Source organism: Globicephala melas, chromosome 9 (assembly GCF_963455315.2).
Source record: "Globicephala melas chromosome 9, mGloMel1.2, whole genome shotgun sequence".
Taxonomy (NCBI): domain Eukaryota; kingdom Metazoa; phylum Chordata; class Mammalia; order Artiodactyla; family Delphinidae; genus Globicephala; species Globicephala melas.
Genome location: NC_083322.1, coordinates 8,827,159 through 8,849,889, shown reverse-complemented (window position 1 = coordinate 8,849,889; position 22,731 = coordinate 8,827,159). Strand labels below are relative to the sequence as shown.

Below are 22,731 nucleotides of genomic sequence, written 5' to 3'. Positions count from 1 at the left end.
ATGGAAACTTTTGAAGTAACGATTACTCCTTAAAGTTAAATGCAGAATTTACATCAAAAGACTGTACAAAGTTAGACTGAGTCAGAAGTTAGGAAATCAAGGTTTTATATGTGTGCTCAGTGGCATCTAAACTGAACAGTAAATTTTTAGACAATTAATATGAAATCCTTCACTGTGGATTCTTACTTTGTGAATTGATACTTTTAAAATAAATTTTATGTTCATCATTTCATTCTTTTACATTTAACTTTCCAGGGACTGTATTCATACACATGCATATTTTTCAGAGGCACTTGCAGCAGAACTAAGAAAAATAAGAAATCTAACTATGATTTACAAGGATGGATGTGTTCATTTTAACTTCAGTTTTGTACACGCTTGAGTGGTGAGATAATGAATAATAATTCATCTCCCCAGTATCATTGGAGACTTCAGTCCACTTGAGCGACTTTTCAAGAAAACTAGTTCATTCCTTCTACTGCTAGTTGTTTTTCCTGTTTATGAGTATCTGAGAGAGCAGCCATTCTAGAGCATACAGTGTAGTTCTGTATCATATTAAACAGAATACTGAACACGTGTAAACACTTGTTGGGGATTTAAGACCATCTCTCTAAAAGTTAGGTGTTGCACCATATTGTATTTCAGCATCATGCTTTAAGACTCTGAGTCTGTTGGGTCTAGTTGTTGTTTTTCGTTCATTTATCCCCCCTCTCTCCCTTCCTTCCTTCCTTCCTTCTACAAATGTTGTGAGAGTGTGTGCCAAGTGCCAGGTACTGTTCAGATCACTGGAAAGTAAGTATTAAGCAAACTATCAAAAACTTTATTTCCATAGAGCTTCCAATCGAGTGGGAGAGAAAGGCTACCCAACAACGGAATGAGTGAAAACACAACGTGTCAGGTGGCTCTAAATGCTGTGAAGGAAAATAAAGCTGGAAGTGGGTACAGAGAGTGAGGGCAGTGCGGTATTCGTGGAGCTGGGTGGACTAGGAAAGCTTGTCTGCATTGTGAGAGATAACATTGAGCAGAGCCTGGGGGAGGTGAGGGACGAGGCTTGTGGTCGCTGGAAGAGTAACAGCGAAGGCCAGGGCAGGAGCAGGTCTGTTGTTGCAGTTAGAAGGAAAGGGTGGCTGGACAGCAAAGCACAAGGATGCTGGAAGATGTGATCAGTGCAGGGACCGCTGTGGGCCATTGGAGGACGTTGCACTTCATTCCAAGTGACTGAGAACAGGAGCCAGGGGATATTTTGAACGCAGGAGCCACCTTACCCACCTATATTTTTAAAACTGTCCCTTTGGCTACTGTGTGAAGAAGGACTATAGCAAGGGAGGAAGGAGGAAGGCTATTCAGTCTTTCACAGCAGTGATCGCGGATGGCTTCTTGGACCAGATGACCAGGTGACATGAGGTGGCAGGATTTGGGATATTCCAGTCTGAGAAGACATGGACCTTGGTGCAGTCTCCCAGAGAGTGAGAGGAGACTGAAAAGAACCCCAAGAGTGGAGTCCTGGGCCTTTTAACATTTAGACATTAGGAACAGTCCCTCAAAGTGGAATGGGAGAGTCAGCAGTAGTAAAGAAGGAGGGAAAGAAAGTTAATGGCAGTGTAGAAGCCAAGCGAGGAGTAGAACTGAGGGAACACCTGGTTCCAGTGCAGTTGTGATTAGTCAAGTATGATGGGAACTGATTAATTTTTTTAGACAGCAGTGCTTTTCGTGTTGGTGATTATCTTGTATTCTCTGACTGACACCTCTTTCCTGATCTTTTAGTTTGGATATTATTCCTCCTGGTCTTCCCTCCTTCAGTCTCCATGTTTCTAACCCCGAATCCCTATAATGAATAAATAACTGAAGATTTTTAGGAGATGCCAAAGCTTGGGAAATAAACAACCGCAATGTTATTCGTGATTCTGAGATAGCAGGCCTGTGTTGAGGCCCCTCAGAATGAAGCACTCTATCATGGTTGTAACTCTGGAGTATCAGAAGGTGGTTTAAACTGTGCCTGTGGCTTATAGAATGATCATAGTTGAGTTACCGAAATTCCAATCATTTGCTAGATAGATTTTAAATTTTGTACTATATTCAATGATTATTTTAACAAATCATTTTATCCAATGAATATTTAAAGATCTTTATTGAATCTCTCTCTCTTGTCTTTTCAGAAAAATGTGACGAGCCACTTGTGTCTGGACTCCCCCATGTAGCTTTCAGCAGCTCCTCCTCTATGTCGGGGAGCTATTCTCCTGGCTATGCCAAGATCAACAAGCGAGGGGGTAAGGCGACGTTTATTTCATTTGTCGACAAATGTATTAAAGGAGAACGTGTTATATTTACAACTGCATTTCTAAAGTATATTTTATTGTACAACAGCTATTAGCTGTCACCCAAAATCATTCTCCCCGCTTTTGTTAACAGAGACATAGACGCTTACTATAAACCCCTTTTGTAGCCACTATTGTGGAGTGATATAGAAAAAAATGGGCTAGAAATAAGAGACGGTAAATTAAAGAGGAAGGATTTTTGGAGTTGCTTATGATAATGAATTCAAAATGACATAAAAATTCTGAGTTAAGGAAAGTCTTGTTAATCAGAAAATCATTTAGAAAGAAGTTAAAAAAGAATTGGTTCCAAATATGTGTACCATGCACAAAAAAGAATACTTTGTATTAACTGCTTTTTTCCCTTTTTATTAATGTACACACTTGGTTTCTATTGAAAATGCAGGATGAAAAAACAGGACCCTTTGCAATTTATCCCCCAGCACACAGAATTTAGCTTTGTTACTAAAGCCATGTAAAAATTTGTGTACATTTGCAGCTAAAATTTGACTTTTGGACTTTAAAGACATGGTATTAATTAGTAAATGATGATTTCAAAGTAGACAGCAATTGATAGAGAATAAAAGAAGATGATTAAGAACAGAAACTTAAACCTCTTTTGCTTCAAAGGAATGCTGATATAAATATCAATGAACGACAGCTTGGAAAGAAACAATATTTTCTTGGATAAATATGTATCAGCTAACAAAGACCATAATTTTTTTCAGTAAAACAGGAAATACTAAGCTTAAATCACAACCAATTCAGGAAAAAAAATGTGAAAAAATAAAGAAGGAAGGAAAAGGAGGGAGGGAAAAAATGTAAACAAAGGTGAAAAAAAAGAGAACAGGGAAAAACCCAAAAGGGGAAGAAAAATGAAGAGGGGAAGAAAGAAAAAAATATCAGAAAAGAGAGAAAAAAATACCAGAGAGATTCAGAAAGATCAAAAGGAGACGAAAACATGTAAAGAAAAAGTAGAAGAATATATACAGAAATTCACACAAGTGTGAAGCTACCTTAATCAGTAAAAAAAAAAAAAAAATTGGTGAAAGAGATATACTGACAGAGTTAGAGGAAATAAATTTTAAATACATATACAGCTTTGATTTAAAAGTAGTATTCATCAGCTGCTTTATTTTTTACGGTGAACTCTTTTTTTTAAAATTGAGGTATAATTGACATAACAGTATATTAGTTTCAGGTGTACAACATAACGATTTCATACGTGTATACATGTATGTATTGCAAAATGATCACCACAGTAAGTCTGGTTAACATCTGTCACTATACACAGTTACAAACTTTTTTTCTTGCAATGAGGATTTTAAGATCTCGTCTCTTAGTAACTTTCAAATATGTAGTGCGTTATTGTTAACTGTAGTCACCATGCTGCGTATTACATCCTCATGATTTACTTATTTCATAACTGGAAATTTGTACCTTTTGACCCCCTTCACTCATTTCACTTAACCCCTCCCCACCCCACCCCCGCCTCTGGGAGCCACCAGTCTGTTCTCTGTATCTGCGTAGTTCCGCTTATTTCATCATGTGATATTCATCAGGCTATGGGCGTGAGAGACCTGGTGAGTAACTATAAGTTTTCAAAAATTTTCCTTAAACATGTCAAAGTAATGAAAATTTGAAAATATTCCTTTTCCATAAAAGTCACTAAGTCCAAACCAAAAAAAAAAAAAAAAAAAGAATATAGATAGAAAAACATGAAACAAAGAACTTCCCATACCCAAAATCATAATTAGGATGCAGGCCAGCCTAGCACTAATAAATGTGGAACAAAATATAAAAGGGAAAAGAAATAATACATAGATCCCCAGATGTCAAGGGGATGTGATATTCCCTAAAGGAAGTGTCATGATATTGAGAGATTGAAAACAACTTTAATGAAAGGAAGCAGTCTCAAAGTATTTCTTTAGAAAGTTTTGTGTGAAAATATGACTGATGAATTTTATACCCAGTGAATTTGAGCAAGTTATGTCAAGCGTACAGCCTCTTCGGGAATACAAATGAAACAATCCAACCAACAGTGAGATGAGTGAAAAAAAGAAAGAAAGAAAGAAACCATGGTCCAATGATGTATACTGAGCAGTGAATTCATTTAAATGTAAGACTGTGACTAGATAATTTAGGAATTACAGTTGTAGAACAGAGTATAAATGTTACAGATGCAAGAAGGTAAAAATACCAAACTATGGGATTAGATATGTGCTTTTCCTCCTGCCCCCAACTTTTCAGAACAGGAGGCCACTAGATGCATAACTTTAAGTGCAGATTTATTTATTTATTTATTTTTTAGGAATTAATATATTTTATGAAGAAACATCAACAGTTTTTTTGTTGTCCTCATTCTAGTGAAGTTATGTTAAAATATTTTTTCATTTTAAAATAGTACAAGTTGTCACTTTGAATTATTTAGAGCTATTTATCTATTTATCTACTCGTATATGTAGAGTGAAATTAAACTTCTAAAATGTTAACTTTCTTTAAACCTGCAGGGTGGGATTTGGGGAATGTTTTCACTTTCTTTATAATAAGTTTCTTTATAGTTTATAGAATGTATACATCTATACCTATACATATGTGTACATAGATAGAGGTACAAATACAATGCATTTCCAATAAGAGAGTTGTTTTGAAGGCAAATGATTATAAAATACAATTTATGGTTTCTTAGTTGTTTGACTGGAAGCTTATTTGACTTTTGATACAATTGTATCTTTGACTGTTGATACAATGCATTATCATGTGTTAGGGTAAAAACCTGATGTTGTAGTTCATTGGGAAAAAGCATTGTCTGTGCTATAGTTATAGATTTATGCTTGCCTATGGTCCATTTTATCAATATTTGTTATGCGGGAAGGTTTAGTTACTTATTTTTTCTCTCCCAAAGACCCCTTTTGCTTCTCAGTGGTGTATGTGCATAGTTGCCTATAACTTCCTCACCCAGCCCACCCCACACTATCTACGTGCTTGGGACTGTCACACAAATGGCCACGTCTCCACTCCTCACACTGCCCTGCCTCTGCGTGTACATACAAGACACCCATGCACAGGGCTAGCTTAACCCTGGTTGAGGTTAGTAACCTCAGTATGGGTCAAGGTAGCCAGCATCAGAGAGGAGGGTTATTTCCTCTACAAGGAAAAACCAAAAAGAACTCCACATATGGTTATTTCAATTAAAAAAAAAAAAAAAAAAACGAAGCTTTTTTTTGCTTTTTTTTTTTTTGCGGTACGCGGGCCTCTCAATGTTGTGGCCTCTCCCGTTGCGGAGCACAGGCTCCGGATGCGCAGGCTCAGCAGCCATGGCTCACGGGCCCAGCCACTCCACGGCATGTGGGATCTTCCCGGACTGGGGCACGAACCCGTGTCCCCTGCATCGGCAGGCAGACTCTCAACCACTGCGCCACCAGGGAAGCCCCGAAGCTTTTTTATTCCGTTATAAAGTTTATATGCAAATGCCCTTGGAAGAGGAGCCATGTTGACTGAGATTCATGCTAAGGTATAAATGGCTAATGACCAGCCTTGGGTGAGAATTGTTTTGTTTTGTTTTTAGTGCAGCACAAAATTACATATCTTAAAAATAAATATATACCTTAAATTATATATCATAAAAATAAAGCAGAGAATTCGAAAGGGAGAAGAAAGTAAGGTATATGTCAGGGAAGAAAGAAATGCTAGTGATTTTTTTTTTACTTGACTATTGGCAAGAATCATCTGATACGTACACCACATAACCATCTGAAAGCAGGAAGATGTTATCCTGCCAGAGAAGGAGAAAAGAATGTAACTTGCTAATTATACAAATACGGAAAAGAACAAATTCAGTTGAATATTATGTTGATAAACATTGTTTCAAGTTTTTATCATTTATTTAAATGATATTCTTCGAATACATTTTGGAGTGATAGATTTATGAATACATAGAAAAGCAAAATATAAATGCAAATGTACATTCAGACAACAGATTGACACACATTTATAGAATGGAGTTTAGCTTTTGGGTCCCCGCAGTACAAATCCATCTGCTACAACCTTGATGTCAGGGACCAGAACATGACAAAACTGGGAGGAAATGTGATGTTTAAATGAAAAAATCCACTTGTAATTCTATCAAGTCTTTTGGAGCCTACTGCTTTAAGGGTTTTGTTTTTGTTTTCATTTTTGTTTGTTTGTTTTAAAACAGTACCTACCTCCTGTGATCTGTGTTCTGAATTTATCTTCCCATTCTTAGTGCATTGGAGCTTTCCCAGTCTTGTGTCATTCTGAGTCAATAGCAATGAGATGGATTACTCTTTCCAAAGGGTAGCACAGATATGATGAGCCCTTTGAGAGTTTTGTGGAAGGTATCCACCACCTGACATTTACATAGTATTTTACAGATTATAAAATGCTTTCACACATGTTCTAAGTGTCCCTTAATCGCCACAACAACCTTGATAGATAGAATAAGTCAGAAATGCCAATCATTTCTCCTGCCAAACTCTCAACTTTCTACTCCACGTGCCTTTTGTAGAAGTCATCCTCTCTCTACTGCCCCAAAGGGACAGTCATTCTACCACATGGTCCTCTCTTCCCCCCACTAGCCACAGGTGATGAGAGAGAACCCGCGATCTCAACTGATGTCATCAGAATCTCTGTTTCATTTATGCGACATAAACTTAGGAGCCAAGAGGACTACTGGGTAGAGCACGATAGGCCGCATGTAAATAAGACAGAGAGGAGTGAAGCAGCTGCTGGAGAAGAAGTGAAGGCTTGAGGCCACATACGTCCACGTAAAGGATGGACAAAGTCTCTGGTCTCATCCCTATTCTGCTGCCTGTGTGCCATCACCTCTGGCTGTACTTCTGCTTGAGCCTGTGAAACTTACCCTTCTAATTCTAATCATCACCTCCTCGGGCCTGAGCTAATTTTAGTAAATCTGTCTTCCTATTTACCAAAGAATTCCTGATTAAAAAACATGAAGCATTATCAGTGCCGCATTTGAATTAACCCAGAGATAGAACCTACAACGAGATGGAAAGTTTGAGTCAAGTTTCTTTCACCCTCTTGCCACTTACTTTTACTTAGTAGATACTTCACTGCTTGCTGCTCCTCAGACTTTTTGTTTTCGGGTTTGCTTCTTGGATAATTCCTCCTGTTTTAGGAACCTGTTGTCTTCTCTCTTAAACCCAGGGCAGAGACTTGTAGTGGTGTTGTTTTGTGCTTTTGTATCCTTTGTTTCCTCCAGCAGGGAGAACAGATTACGTTTGTAGGTCATAGAAGTGATGATCACTCTTCTGGGAGGAATACGTATATACGAGACATCTGGAAAGGCCGCTGGCGCAGGTCACTTAATGTCCACACTTGTATCTTTTTTTTTTTTTTTTTTGCGGTACGTGGGCCTCTCACTGCTCTGGCCTCTCCCGTTGCGGAGCACAGGCGCCAGAAGCGCAGGCTCAGCGGCCATGGCTCAAGGGCCCAACCACTCTGAGGCATGTGGGATCCTCCCGGACCAGGGCACGAACCCGTGTCCCCTGCATCGGCAGGTGGACTCCCAACCACCGCGCCACCAGGGAAGCCCCAAGTAGATTACTTTTGAATGTTATAATTGCACAGAAAGGAGAATCAGGTGATCATACAGGAAGCCATTATAGGGTGGGTGTTGAGTCTGGTCTCTGGGTCTTCGTTTCGTCTCTACAGCTCTCTGTGACATACTCACACAATGTACGCCTTAATCACCTCTTTAAAGGCCCTGTTTCCAGATACAGTCATATTCTTAGGTAACTGGAGGGTTAGGGCTTCAAGATCTGAATTTTGAGAGAACACAATCCAGCCTATAACAGTATCTGTTTTTAGACCTTAATTTAATCTTCTTTTCCATTTTAATGCCATTTTCTTACTTAAGAAATAAATAAGAATAAATTTATGTTTGATTTCCTTATTCTGCTTCATACTCATATGATCAGCTCTCCCCAAAGATAGCAGAATAATCATGCAAAAATGAAAATTTGATTATCTTTTTTTTTTTTTTTTTTTTTTGCGGTACACAGGCCTCTCACTGCTGTGGCCTCTCCCGTTGCGGAGCACAGGCTCCAGACGCGCAGGCTCAGCGACCACGGCTCACGGGCCCAGCCGCTCCGCGGCATGTGGGATCTTCCCGGACCAGGGCCCGAACCCGCATCCCCTGCATCGGCAGGTGGACTCTCGACCACTGCGCCACCAGGGAAGTCCCCACACTTGTATCTTAAAAAGAACTGTAGTCCTTTCCTTTCCTTAAAATATACCTCTGAAGTTAATCATTGCTACCATGCCTTGATGCCTAGGCTCGGTCCAGTCATTGCTTTAGTCATTTTTCTTCTTCCTGTTGGCCAAGAGAGAGCTTTAGTAATTAGCGTAATGCCAGCCTCTTCTCCAGTTCACACTTATACACTTACACATGTTGGACCGCCTCTTGCAGCTCCTAGGTGGCTCAGCCAGTCGTCATACCTCCCTCTGCTCTTCAGAGATCTGTTCCTGCCACTCCGGAAAGCAAAATTTTCTCTCCTCTATTGCAGCGTCAGTCCTCTTGTCCCTTAGTTACGTTTGTAATGCCCCTCCTTTTCTTCTTTCTATTCTTTCTCCTCTTTCTAACTTAAATAGTGAAAGGATCTGTCACAACTAGTTAAACCCAGAACATAGCGTAGCTGATACACTATGAACTGGGAAGGCAATTACAATGCTTCCTTGAGAACTTTGTCTTTCTTTGTGCCATTAATGCTTCCGGCTGGTGCTCTTCGGCTCTCTCCAGCCCCTGATCCATTCCTCTGTTTTCCATTGCCCAGGCCTGGCCATCAGTATCTGCCCGATCAGGTAGTGTCTTTAACCTTTATTAGGAAGCTCCTCCCTTAGACTATAACTTCAAGGCTTAAATTATGAAATAGATCAAAGTTCCCAATCAGTGAGCTTCTGTCCCCTTTGGCAACTTCCATTCCACTATTTTCCTTCTCTAGCCTCTACCACTTATTCTGTATTTCTCTTAATCCACTCACTGGTAATCCATTGTCACTTTAGTATGAATTCATTGGTCAAAGTGTTACATTTGCCTTTTAAGAGCAAATCCTTAGGAGCAGAAAAATGCAGAGAACTGTTTTTCTAGTATAGCATTTCAGAGTATTTGACGTTCCTGTTTGGACTGGTTATACTTCTTCATCTTCGAATGACTCTCCTGCAAAGCCCTGATGATTTAGCCACTTCTCATGCAGTGCTAAGCAGTGGAAAGAGAATGACAGTATGCATGCATAATTAGGTTCCAATATGGAATCAACCAAGGATGAGGATGGTATTAGTCAATTATTTTGACTTTCTGCATCTCAGCTTCCTGATTTCTATGGTTATGGTTATATGACTTATCATCCAAACCAGGCACTTTTGAGAGTGACAGTGCTATTAATAATTACACCAGGGTAATCCTGCAGGTATGGTACCCCTGTTTATATTCTGAAATGGAATCGATTATACAATTTTGCAGAGCTATTGTGAAGGTTAAATGAAATAATTGACACGAACTGTATTACATTTAAATATTAGTCTCAAAAAGAAATTGTACAGCGGGCTAAAAAAAAAAAATAAAATAAATAAATAAATAAATAAATAAATATTAGTCTCTTTCTCATCAATTACTCTCAACTCCTAAAACAACACCACAGATCTTAATATTTTAAAACATGGATTGAATGAAATATTCTTCTCATCACAAAAGCAATGCCTCCCTAAAAAGTGATTGCTAGAATTTGTGTATTTTCCAATGTGTTTTTCCTCTATCATCATGTAACATAAAAATATCATAATAATCGAAAGATCAATAAAATAACATTTAAACATTTTTCATGATATTTTACATAAATTTTGGACTGCTATTTACTTAAATGTGCCCCTACTCTTTCACTTCAAACTCCTTTCAATTCAAATGAATTTTTGTCACTGATTTTCAAATGTTATTTTGTTCTTCTTATTATAATTATGTCATTTGAATTAGATCTTATAGAATCCAATCTAATATATATTTATTAATTTTATGATACTCAGAAAAGCCAAAAAAAATTGTTCTGGACTTTAGGGAGAATAAAAACTACCATTTTTCCCTTCATCTATTTCAATTTTGACTATTTTTAAAAATGTATTTTAAATGATTTCTTCCAAAGCTATCAGTAGGTCTTTGTATTCACCTTTACAATTGAATGAGAGTTGCCATCTAACTAACATTCTAAGTTTTAATTTATTTATTTTTTAATTTTAATTCTCAAATGTAAATCAAAATTCTGGCTTCACCAGGAGCTTTACAAAATTAAATTGTGCAATACAGGATACATTTGTATCATTGGTACTTGTATCATTGATCATTTCAAAAAAATGCTGGAAGCATATTTACTGGGGAATAACTCACAAGTTTGTTTAGGCATGCCTTTTTAATTTGCAAATAATATTACTATGTTTCTGCTTGGCATCAAATTTTAAAATGTTGGAATTGTAATACCTTCTTTTGTGTTCCCCATGGAAATCTATGCTGGGTTTTGTAGCATTTCCCATAGAGCACTGTTTCTCAAGGTGTGTGATGTGAATACAAGCTATGAACACACACAACACATATATACACAACGTTTCCACAGTTAAATCAGCCAGGCAAATATTGTTTGGTGGTCCTCTCTAGGGGAACCAAAGAGAGCCTCTTTATCGTGGAACATCTCTAGAGCCAGTAGAACACACTTTCACTTTGAAAGAAGCTCTTATAAAATCTAGCCAAACATTCTGCACATCAATGGTTTTAAGCAGGGTTTGTTTAATATGCTTAGAAGTACGGTTGTGTCCAATGAGTTCACTACTGTGTTTCTAACAATATTGCTTTTAAAGCCTCTTTGATGATAATATGATGGATGATGATTTTTGGTTTAGCAGATAGGTTTAATTGGAGAAAGGGAGTTTTTAGATCTGGGGCATTTGAAGTAAAGAAATTTTGGTTAATTATTTTTAGGAAGTTGCTATCTTGTCATGTTCATAGCAAGATATTTGCCACTGACAAAATCATAAGCTGGATGAGAATCAATGCTGTTATATTAACCCCTGCTTCCATCTTTGAAATGGCTCTAGGATGTTAATTTTCGAACACTCTCTTTATATCACAGTATTAATAGCTGATTGTCTAAAATGATATGTGAATAATCAATTGAGATAATGCGCTTTGTAATTTCGCTTTACACACATTATTGAAAACCATGCTGTTTGGTACTTGCCTTATAAAGTTTAGGACATATGGGGTGGGAAGTCTTGACATCTGAATGAGCAAAGAAATATAGCTAAATAATTATTCATTTTGAGAAGATATACTGATTAAATATGTCATTTTGGATATGCTGCTATGGAGTTGGAGGAACTAGATTTCCCTTCTACCCTTGGAGAGATCTTGGGTTACTTCCTCCCTTTGTTTAATTTCCCTAGTTATGTCACTTCTGTAATGAGAAACTTGGACGAGATGATCCCTAGGACCTTGTCATCTCTGAACACCCTCACCATGTAGCCAAGATCAGATTCCCTGGTCTTGAACTTAATGAGCCACTACAGATTCTCATAGTCTGGACTATTTCATCCTCTGGGCACAGAGATACTTCCGACTAAACAACTTTGAAAGTAGCTAAGATATCTGGGAGAAATCATTTTTGAAATAAAGTTTTTGCAAGTTGAATTTTTCTTTCTAAACCATTCCAGAATATATGCTTAGATATTAAATGTTTAATTATTCCTTTGCTATTTGCTAATTTTATTCAAAGAGAGGCTTTAATATTTTCCACATTTCTGCCAAGATGGTGGAGAATTTATGTGAATGATTTGTACCATATCAGAAATATTCATCTTAAAAATAGAATTCTTCACACAATCTCAAAGCACTTTAACACAGTACTATGGACATGTTCAACTCTCAAAGAATATTTTCTGAACAGATGTACTGAATCATATTTATTGCATAGATTTGTATCCACTTTAAACTTCAGAGGCTTACTGCTTCTCTGTTGAGATGATTTGTTAAATCAGAAGTGGGTATTTGCTAACATTTTTCAGTTTCAAAAAAAAATATTTCACAAGTTATTTAGTCACTGTTGTAGCCAACTGGAGTCCAGACAGTAATAGAGAATAAGTGACCATAGCAAACATTATTATCATCATTTCTAAATAAACAATTATAAGTATCCGTTTTTTAGAATGTACATACAGAACAACTGAGAAATGTTCCCATTGGTATCTTCCAGTGTTTTCAAAATTGTGGAATAGGTGCCATCAGGGTAATGATGTTGATTTGGTAAAGCATGCCCTTCTTATTTCAGGATATTTCTTTCACAGATGAGGCTTTCAGTTTTAGCTGCTGCATCCACCTGGTAACAGGTGCCTCTGGGTGACAGTCCGTGTTCTATCAGTCCTTGTGTTTGGCCCATAAAGAATACACTCTGTGTCCTATTTGCAACACTGTAGCCTCTGGGAAGAAACAAAGGCCAGAAATGAGCTCGGCATGTATACAAGTTGCTGTGTGGGGAACTCACATCAACTGATCATAGGAAGGTTACTGCCCAGTGAGGGACACTGCACAAGACCCATGCATTCAACAAGGTTAGGGCACAAACAACCACACATGTGAAAAATATACTTCAAACCCTATAATTACCTTCCTTCTACACCAGACGAGTGACTCTTCATCATTTTTCAATATCTACTCTCCTATGATTAGAGAAAGTTCCATGCTTTTTACCTATTTGCCTCTTCTCCCTTATTTCCTTCAATAAGAGGAAAAACAGGCCAAATTATTTCCAAGACAATTGGGAGGATTTAATCTAGTAATGGCTCTATTAGCAACCTGGTTAGGTCATTCTCATCAGAATGAATAGGCCCTTGCCTTAATACCTTTAGCAAATTAATGACTTTTTCCGCCCAATTTTCTTCGGGAAGAATAAAAAAATTAGAATCACCCTCTCTTTTATACTCATGCCTTGCAAAACGAATTCTAAAAATATTGTCACTAATAACAATTCAAAGCAGTCCAGCTTCTGTTAGCGTACTGCCCTTCCTATACTCTGCAAATAAGCCATCCACATCTGCACTGTTTACTCAAACCCTCGCTTTAAAACCGAGATGTATGTTTGACATGCACATTGCTGACAATAACCATGACATTCAAGACAGTCTACTTTCATCGTTCTTGCCTCTTTAACATTAAAATGTAAACACAAATTGTAGAAAGCTTTATTCCTCTGGTTTTTACCCCAGGGTCACTTTTACTTTTTCTTAGCTGTTTTTATTTTCTTAGCAATGTAAGGCATTCGAGTTGTATGTTTTTATGTTGCTTTGTTTTGTCCCTCAGTAGCTTCTGGAACTTACTTCCTTCGTATCTGTTTTCCACTTTGAAATCAGTGGGCAATGCTATTTTATTCCAGTTAGAGGGTCCTCGTCTGAAGTTTACCTGCCGCCTCCACGTCACCAGACGTCTGCCGCCAGGTAGAGTGTTCTGCCTACAGGGTGAATTGTTTTGTATTAGAAGGTTTGTGCCTGAGCACATGTGGTCTATGTGTTTCTGTGATATTACAGATTCATAAGTGGTCGTTAGAGTCTCTTCAGTTTACGTTTGGATAAGGCCATGCGTTCCAAATAGAGTTCCCAGAAAGAGGATGATTAAATTGTGCTTTGAATAGTTCCAACAGGAGGAACACATAGGGTAGAAATCATGACCCCTTCCTCACCGTGGAAGGGCAGGCAACCCACAACAACCTCCCTGCGTCCCAGGGAGGCCAGAAAACCAGAGGGTGTCAGCAATGCCCCCACCCCAATCTATCCACATCTTAGGTTCAAACTGTATTAAGTTATCAGCAGCTCCTACTGGCCTCCAGATTTTTTATTATATAGATCGTTCTTCATCCACAGCATCAACATTTTTAAGTTGCTTGTCCTTCAGTAGTTGTCAAAAAGTTGTTACTGGTGGCTAAATGAGGTGTCTGTCTGTCTTCCGAAGTGCGCCATGTTATTTTCTATCTCAGAAGTTAGTATACGGTATTGGACCGTAGAGTTGTTTCTCTGAGCCCACAAGAAGGGGTGTGAGTGGAACATAAGCCCTACGTCTCCTGCATCTGTGGGTACCCAGCATCTAGGACGGTGCCTAGCAGAGATGAAATACAGATAGAAAAAAACGCTGGCATGTATACGTTATCTCTTTCCTACAAAAACCCTAGGAAAGAAGTTAGCAGGAATAAAACTCAGTTTTATGGATAAGAAAACTTCAATTCAAGAAAGTTTATATTCCTGCCCATGGCTACAGCTAACAGAAAGCAGATCTGAGCATTTGGAACAGCCTCTTCTGATTTCAGAATCACTTACTGTTCTCTTCTCCACATGTCTTCCCTGTCTATGTGAGCTTCTCTTTAGGAAAAATTGGAATACTATTTGAGCTGGTTTTAGAACATAGTTAAATTTTTCCCACTGGTGTCTTAGAAAATAAACGGACACATTTCTCTATTTTATTTCTGAGTATATAATGACTGTGTGATTTCTTTGCATGCATATTATCTTTGTCTTACATAATCCAAGAGTAGTAAAGACATTGTTTTAAATATTTACATATAATAATATAGTTGTAAAACATACACCCCCCCCCCATTTCTCCCCCTACACTCAAAGCCTAGCCAAAAATCTACATTCCTTCAGTCTTGTTTCTCTATTTGGATGGTATGAAGCGGTAGGCAAAAAAGATATTACTTCACTTGAAATATTATATATGTGAGAACAGCCAAAGATTGGAACAAAACAATGAGACCAACATTCTGTCTCCCAGAAAAGAATTGAAATAAGAAAAAACTACTGGTGTGCATCAATATGCTAGAAACTGACAGAAGCAATATTTTTAAAGTCACTAACATGGAGAAAAAGCCATAAGTCTGTACAAAGGGGAAGGAAATGAATAACTGAGATAAAACTCAACCACAAAATGGAAAATGTCTGCGATGTGCTGGATGTGCCATAAACTGGATCTCTGTTTGGTATGACATGGGAATAACCTGGGATTAATAATAACAATATCCCCCTGTATGATCATTCTCAATCCCTGAATTGTTTCTTCCATTCCAAGTGAAGGTTTCAGCAGTATTACATCTTGCCTTTCATTTTGCTGTGATCATCAAATGATCATACTTTCTGGAAACCTGTAGAGACTGCCAAGGGAATTGGTTCTGTTTTTTCCCCCAACTTCTGTATACCAGGTATTGGCATAAGGAAATCAAAAGCTATTTGACCAATTGTTTCAAAATTATTATTATCTAGCTTCTCGACATAAAATTCAAGACTTAATCATGGATGACGGAAGATAATTTTCTAAAGAGAATTTCAGAGAAGCACAAAATGCCTTCGGGTTTCAATGCGAACTGTTGTATTTGAATTTCCACAATTGAAAGAGAAATTAGAAAGCAAATAGTTGTATTTTCAACAACAAACAGTGTTTATTGGTCTTATACTGAAAAGGCTAGCACTACCTAGGCATCAGGCATGAGGAAGAGAGAGACTGTATAACCAGCAAGCCGCCTAACCTCTTCCCCAGGAGTGAGTGCCTGACTCTCAAACACTTGCAGTCAGACTTGGGAGGAGACACCCCAGGGACCCATCTTGGGGATGCTTGTTGGGTATGTCCAATGCTGCAACTCCAGTAAAAATACTGCCTGATCTACATGATTTGGTCTGGGGTTCCTTAGTCTATAGCCCAGCTTCCTGTGGTTCATAAAGAGGAGAAGTGTGAGTGGGCAAGCCCACAGACGCGCACCAGGACCCACTGTGCCTCTTGCGGCGTTGGGGGTGAGCACTCGGAGAGACAAGGCGTACTCTTCAGAGAAAGACGGAGAGAAAGGATGTTGGTCTTTTTTTTTTTTTTTTTTTTTGCGGTACGCGGGCCTCTCACTGTTGTGGCCTCTCCCGTTGCGGAGCACAGGCTCCGGACGCGCAGGCTCAGAGACCATGGCTCACGGGCCCAGCCGCTCCGCGGCATGTGGGATCTTCCCGGACCGGGGCACGAAGCCGTGTCCCCTGCATCGGCGGGCGGACTCTCAACCACTGCACCACCAGGGAAGCCCAGGATGCTGGTCTTTTGTTGTACTTTCATATCGATTTATTGTGAGAACTTTGGAACCTTCCTTCCTATTGATACGACATACATTTGGAAATAATCAGTTCTCCTTAGCAATTTATCAATAAAGTGGCAAGGATTCACTAAGGAGAGATAGAGAGGCAAGATGTTTTATTAACAGCCTGGAACATGTAAATCAGCTTCTGGAATGCCAACCATTTAAATTCAAATAGATTTCTCAGTGAGACTAAAATCTAAAACTCTGTGATTATTCTATTTCTGTGTATTGGATTCATCAAGATTTGAGGTTCACTTTGTTCTCAATTCACAGGAATATCCCCCTACCATTCTTTTCTACTTTTTTTTTTTTTTTTTTTTTTTGCGGTACTCTTACCTCTCACTGTTGTGGCCTCTCCCGTTGCAGAGCACAGGCTCCGGACGCTCAGGCTCAGCGGCCATGGCTCACGGGCCCAGCCGCTCCACGGCATGTGGGATCTTCCCGGACCGGGGCACAAACCCGTGTCCCCTGCATCGGCAGGTGGACTCTCAACCACTGCGCCACCAGGGAAGCCCTTTTCTGTGTTTGAATGGCTTAGCTGGTATGGAAAAAAGTGAGACTGATTCCTTCAGAAGCTCTAAGGTTTTACCTGTGCTAGTTTCACACCCAAGAGTGGGAATAACAGAAGTCACAGATGGGGAAATAAAAATCCTGCGGCCGAATGAGAATTCTCCATCTCACTCTAATCTGGAATAGTACGGTTATTCATATTTCAGGCACCTCGATTAGACATTCATTATGCATAAACATTTATGTAACTCTGAGTTATTCAGACTGGGAGAGAACATTGGCAATCTTCCTTTTTCTTTATCACTAAGACATCCTGTATCTAAAAGAAGGGACAAAACGAGTGCTAAAAAAACAAAAAAACAAAAAACCCGTCTGCTGCATGTAAATCTAGATTTTAACAAATTGAGATTTGTTAAAGCTTCAACAAAACAAGGCTAACAAGGTACATTCAAAGAAGCCATCTGAACAAATGGATTAGGACCAAGTCTGTTAGAGTGGTAATCCAGACCGTGGTGACGTCATCGATTCTTTCAACCCTGGACCTCTCAGGTAGTTCTAATACACAGTGACACAGGTGAGGACCTGGAAAGTCCTGATAGAGAAGACTAAGTAAGTAACAAAATAAGACTTGAAATGTTGCTCAGTTTAGAAGGAATAAGGGAGCCCAGTCAGTCGATAAACAGGCATTGAAATGAGCAACACCGCCACTACACAGATACGTTTGCATGTGGGGCTTAAACGTCTGAAGAGTTGACAAGGGAACTTTTTAGGAACGCTCAAGTGGGATCATCATTATGAGGAGAATCACTGTTTGTCTGAAGCACATTGGTGAGTGTCTCAATATCCAAATTTAGAGAAGGCTCGGGTGACATCTGAGTGTAAATCAGAGTGGCATAGACGTATATCTTTTTTTTTTTTTAATATTATTTATTTATTTATTTTGGGCTGCGTTGGGTCTTCGTTTCTGTGCGAGGGCTTTCTCTAGTTGCGGCGAGCGGGGGCCAGTCTTCATCGCGGCCTCCCGTTGCGGAGCACAGGCTCCAGACGCGCAGGCTCAGTAGTTGTGGCTCACGGGCCCAGTTGCTCCGCGGCATGTGGGATCTTCCCAGACAGGGCTCGAACCCGTGTCCCCTGCATCGGCAGGCAGATTCTCAACCACTGCGCCACCAGGGAAGCCCTAGACGTGTATCTTAATGAAGAGGATTATTAAAGAGTTTCTCCCCATTACTCCATTGAGAGACCTGAGTTTTCTAGTAGAACAGACAAAAATACTCCTTTCTTTTCTTTCTCCCTCTCTTCTTTCCTTCCTAATATATTCCCCTTGCTCAAATATTTTTTAAATGCCAACTTGTTTTAGTTTCATATAAAACAATGAACTTCCATTAAGTAGCTCACAGACTGAGGAACTGGGTTAGGGGGCGTGGTGTGAACATGGTGACTGCATAAGGATTACACCAGCATGTGGCAGTGAAATTATATAAATATGAAGATTATTATGGCATCATAGAGCACAGATGATTTATTTTGCTGAAGAGACTTCAGGGAATAGTTCTTAAAGGAGGTTAAAGTCATAATAGAATTTACTTTGTAGAATCTCATCTAAAGAGTTTAGTATAATCCAAGATATCAAAGTCAAAAACAGTGTTTGTTAAAGGAGAATCAGCTGGTAATTTGGTTTTGCTAGCACTTAAAGCAAGAGTTAGCATGTGGTAAGAAGTATGGATTCACATGGACAGAGGTCGGATCATTGAGATCCTTGATTGTCATGCTAGGGAGCAAGACAAAGCCCTGATTTTTAAACCAACCCTGACCTGGAATCTTCTCCATCTCAATAAATGGCAACTCCACCTTCTAACTGAGCCAGAAATCTTGGAATCTCCCATCATTCCTCTCTTTCCCACATGCAAACCTTACCGGCTCTTCCTTTAAAAGAGATTTAACATCTGACCCTTTCTTACCACGTCCACAACTAACACCTGGGCTAATCCAGCATCCTGTTCTATCTGGATTAGATAGTACCTGCTTTCAATTTTATTCCCTGATTCTATTATTGCCCCATTCTGGTTACCCCAAACAGCTTATCAACACAGCAGTACAGTAATCGTGTTTTTTGTGTGTGTGTGGCACACGGGCCTCTCACTGCTGTGGCCTCTCCCGTTGCAGAGCACAGGCTCCGGACACGCAGGCTCAGCGGCCACGGCTCACGGGCCCAGCCCCTCTGCAGCATGTGGGATCTTCCCGGACCGGGGCACGAACCCGTGTCCCCTGCATCGGCAGGCGGACTCTCAACCACTGCGTCACCAGGGAAGCCCCAGTAATGGTTTGAAAATCAGAAAAGAACCTCTCATTCTTCCACTTAAAAATTCTCCAACAGACTTTGATCTCACTCAGAGTAAAAGCCCCCAAAGTCCTTACAAGGACCTGTAAGCTCTTGCCTTAGTTGTCTGCTTATACCCATCCTCTCTCTGACCTCATGTCCTAGGGTCTCTCACTCCTCTCTAGCCACACAGGTGTCCTTGCTATTTCTTGTACTTGCTGCTGCCTTGGCCTAACATGCCATCTGCAGTGCTATCACACTCAGTTCCTTCAAGCTCCCAGTCAAACGACACCACCTTCTAGAAGCCTTATCTAGAAGCCCCACAAAAAATTTCCCACTCATTCACTGATTCTCCCAGTGACACTTGCCCTTCATTTTTTTTTCCCCGTGTACTTTTATAACTCGACCTTGGTTCACAGTTCTAAAAAGAAGGAGATGATGATAAATTCTTAAAATATTTTAGAGAAAAAACAATAAGGAAATGGTAGTTGGATATGTGAGATAACAAAAACATAGAAAGAGGCAAGAATAAAGGAACTTCCCGCCCAAGTTTCTATCTTTGGTGAATAAGAGGGTTGTACCACTCAGCGAGGCCAACAATTAAGGTAGAGAAAGGAAGCAGAGAGAGAGAGAGATCTGAAGATTCAGATTTACATATACTGAGTAGAAATTCAAGATAGAAATTAGCTGTTAATCATATTCAAGAGATATTGGTGTGCACAAGGTCTCTGAAAAAATGCTAGGAGTGGAAATATTACAGTTATTTAGCAGGGGGTTAGAAGAACTGGGCACATAGAACCAAGAAAGTTTAGTGTTTAAGGGGTAGAGGGAGAGTAAGCCTTCACAGAAACTTGGAGATCACAAAAAAAATGTGCAAAACAACAAGAGTGGGGTGTCTTTGTGATCAAGAAAATTAAAAAGTCATATGCAGCTAAGAGTTCCCGTAATATGAAGACTAGATCCTATAGATTTGTTTGTCAATATGATGGTCACTTATGCCCTTTACAGGAGTGGTTACAGTAGAATTTTGGAAGAAGCACACAAAGTTTTCTGAGTAGAAGAATAAATTTAAGGTGAACAAGTGGGGACAGCACACGTAGACGCCATTTTCAGGATTTAGGGGATGAAAGAAAAGAAGAAAAATTAGATAAGACCAGAGATGGGATGTGGCCAAGTTGGGTTTTCTTCTTTAATATGAGTGAGATCTAAGAATGTTTTAGAAAAAGCCCCAAGAAAGAGGAGAGTTAGTTGAAATTACAGTCTAGAAACTTCACAACTTATGGAGTAAGGTTTCAGAGATCCTAGGGCTCTCTTATGTGCTGCTATAGTACGATGTTAAAGACCACAGCCTTCGTATTAATTCAGACCTGAGTTAGAAACTTGTTCTTCCAACTTATAAGCTATGCAATTTTGGCAAAGTCGTTAAACGTTTTTCAACTCTATTTCTTCATACATAAAATGGGTATAATAATATCACCCTAATAAAATTTTTGTGAGGTATAAATGAGATTAATTTTTGTGATGTACTCAGCACGTTACCTGGCACAAGGTTAGCTGTCATGAAATGAAGGTTGTTTTAATTATTATCTGTATTGATATTATTCATTATAAATACAGATACAGGAGTTGGACTTAAACAGGTATAAGAGGATACAATTATCCTCTGATACCAGAGGAAAAGAGGTAATAAATCATGTGGATATATAATAGGAGTTTGTAGAGAGGAGAAAAGAATTCAAAGACAATCATACTTAATAATGTTAGATTTCACACTAAAGTTTAAGGGAAACTCTGCTATGAGTAGATAGGGAAGGATTGAGGGGCTTATAGATTTTTTTTTTTTTTTTGGAAAACACGTAGAAAGAAATGATAGAGAACTCAAACCAAAACTACTGTAATGTTAGTAGACATTCTTAAGGCACACTTGTTGTTGAAGATCATCAATTTCATGACTTTAAAGAGGCATGAATGTGTAAAATTATGTCATTTTCTGTAGCAGTGTTTATTTGCACAGGAGTAGAAGAGAGAAGACAGGTTGGAATTTTGCAGATATATATTACATGAAGTTCAGTATGTCAGGAATTTAAGTATGGTCAGATAAAAGTCCTTAGGATTATGTACATATGTAGATAACATGAGCGGCTCCAAGAAGCCTGACTGAAAGTGGAGGTGTCATGACAAGGATGTCTCTTAGCGACCAAAGACATGTATAATATAGCCAAGGACAAGGAACAACTAGGAGAACAGGTGATTATAACCAGATAATCGGCTTTTGAAGAATAAGATTTCAGAGAAATCAGACATCTGGGTAATGACTAAGTCCAGAGTGTGGCCATCGAGAATAATTACAGTGTGTGAAAGGTCATCAAAGATGAAGAGGTCAAAAAATCCTGAGAGTGTGATTTTGGATGAGTTATTGGCATGGACACCATGAAGACAGGTCTTCAGTTCAACAGGAAAATGGAGTCAGATTCTAATGTCTTCAGGAAATGAGGGAAGTGACCGCAAGCTCAGTAGATGACAGCAAAAAATGGTAGAAAGTGGTAGAATCTAATGGCATTAACCTCAATGCACAAGAATTTGTGTGTTTTTTGTTTGTTTCTTTCATTTGAAGATGTTTCTAGAAAATGAGAAAAATGGTCGTCTAGAGCCATAAAGAATAAAAAATGTTGAGCTACTACTAGACAGTCCTAAGAACTGCAGAGGGGTCATTGTCATTGATAAATCCAACAAATACGGTTTTGTAGGTTGTGCACTGCGTGACTCTAAAGGGCTTCATCTCCCTTATGGTGTATGACAGTGCTATCCAGTAAAATATAAAGTGAGTCACATATGTAATTGTGAATTATCCAATAGCCATATTAAAAAAGTAAAAAAGGAACAAGTGAAATACATTTTATGATATATTCTATTTGACCTAATATATCCAAGTATCATTTCAATATGTAATCAATATAAACATTATTAATTTGATATTTTGCTTCTTCATAGTAAGTTTTTAAAGTATGGCATGTATATTACATTTATAACACATCTTAATTCAGAAGGTTTCATTAGAATTACTTAATCTAGGGACTTCCCTGGAGGTCCAGTGGTTAGGATTCTGGACTTCAACTGCAGGAGGCATGTATTCGATCCCTGGTCAGGGAACTAAGATCCCACATGCCATGAGGCATGGCAAAAAATAAAAATAGAAAGAAGAAAGAAAAGAAATATTTAATCTCTGTTTAAGTTTCATAAAATTTATTGTTGGACAGCTAGACTCATACACCCAAGTTGTGCCCCAAATACTGAACGTGCCCTCCAATAACTGAATTGTCAGTTTTTAAATGTAAAATTTTAAATTAATTAAAATAAAAATTTTAGTTTAGTTCCTCATTCTCTCGGACAGGTGGTGGTCTCCCTGGCCACAGGTCAAGTG

General features: G+C 38.8%; 1 protein-coding gene across 3 annotated transcripts in view; it reads left to right on the top strand.

Annotated features, from left to right (window-relative positions):
• The window catches only part of CNTNAP2 (contactin associated protein 2), a 2,034,513-nt gene that overhangs the window by 615,528 nt on the left and 1,396,254 nt on the right, over positions 1–22,731 (top strand). For all 3 annotated transcript variants that reach the window (XM_060305187.1, XM_060305186.1, XM_060305185.1), the window contains exon 3: positions 2,157–2,267. In XM_060305187.1, coding sequence (XP_060161170.1) covers positions 2,157–2,267 — 111 coding nt within the window. The remainder of the gene's footprint in view (positions 1–2,156; positions 2,268–22,731) is intronic.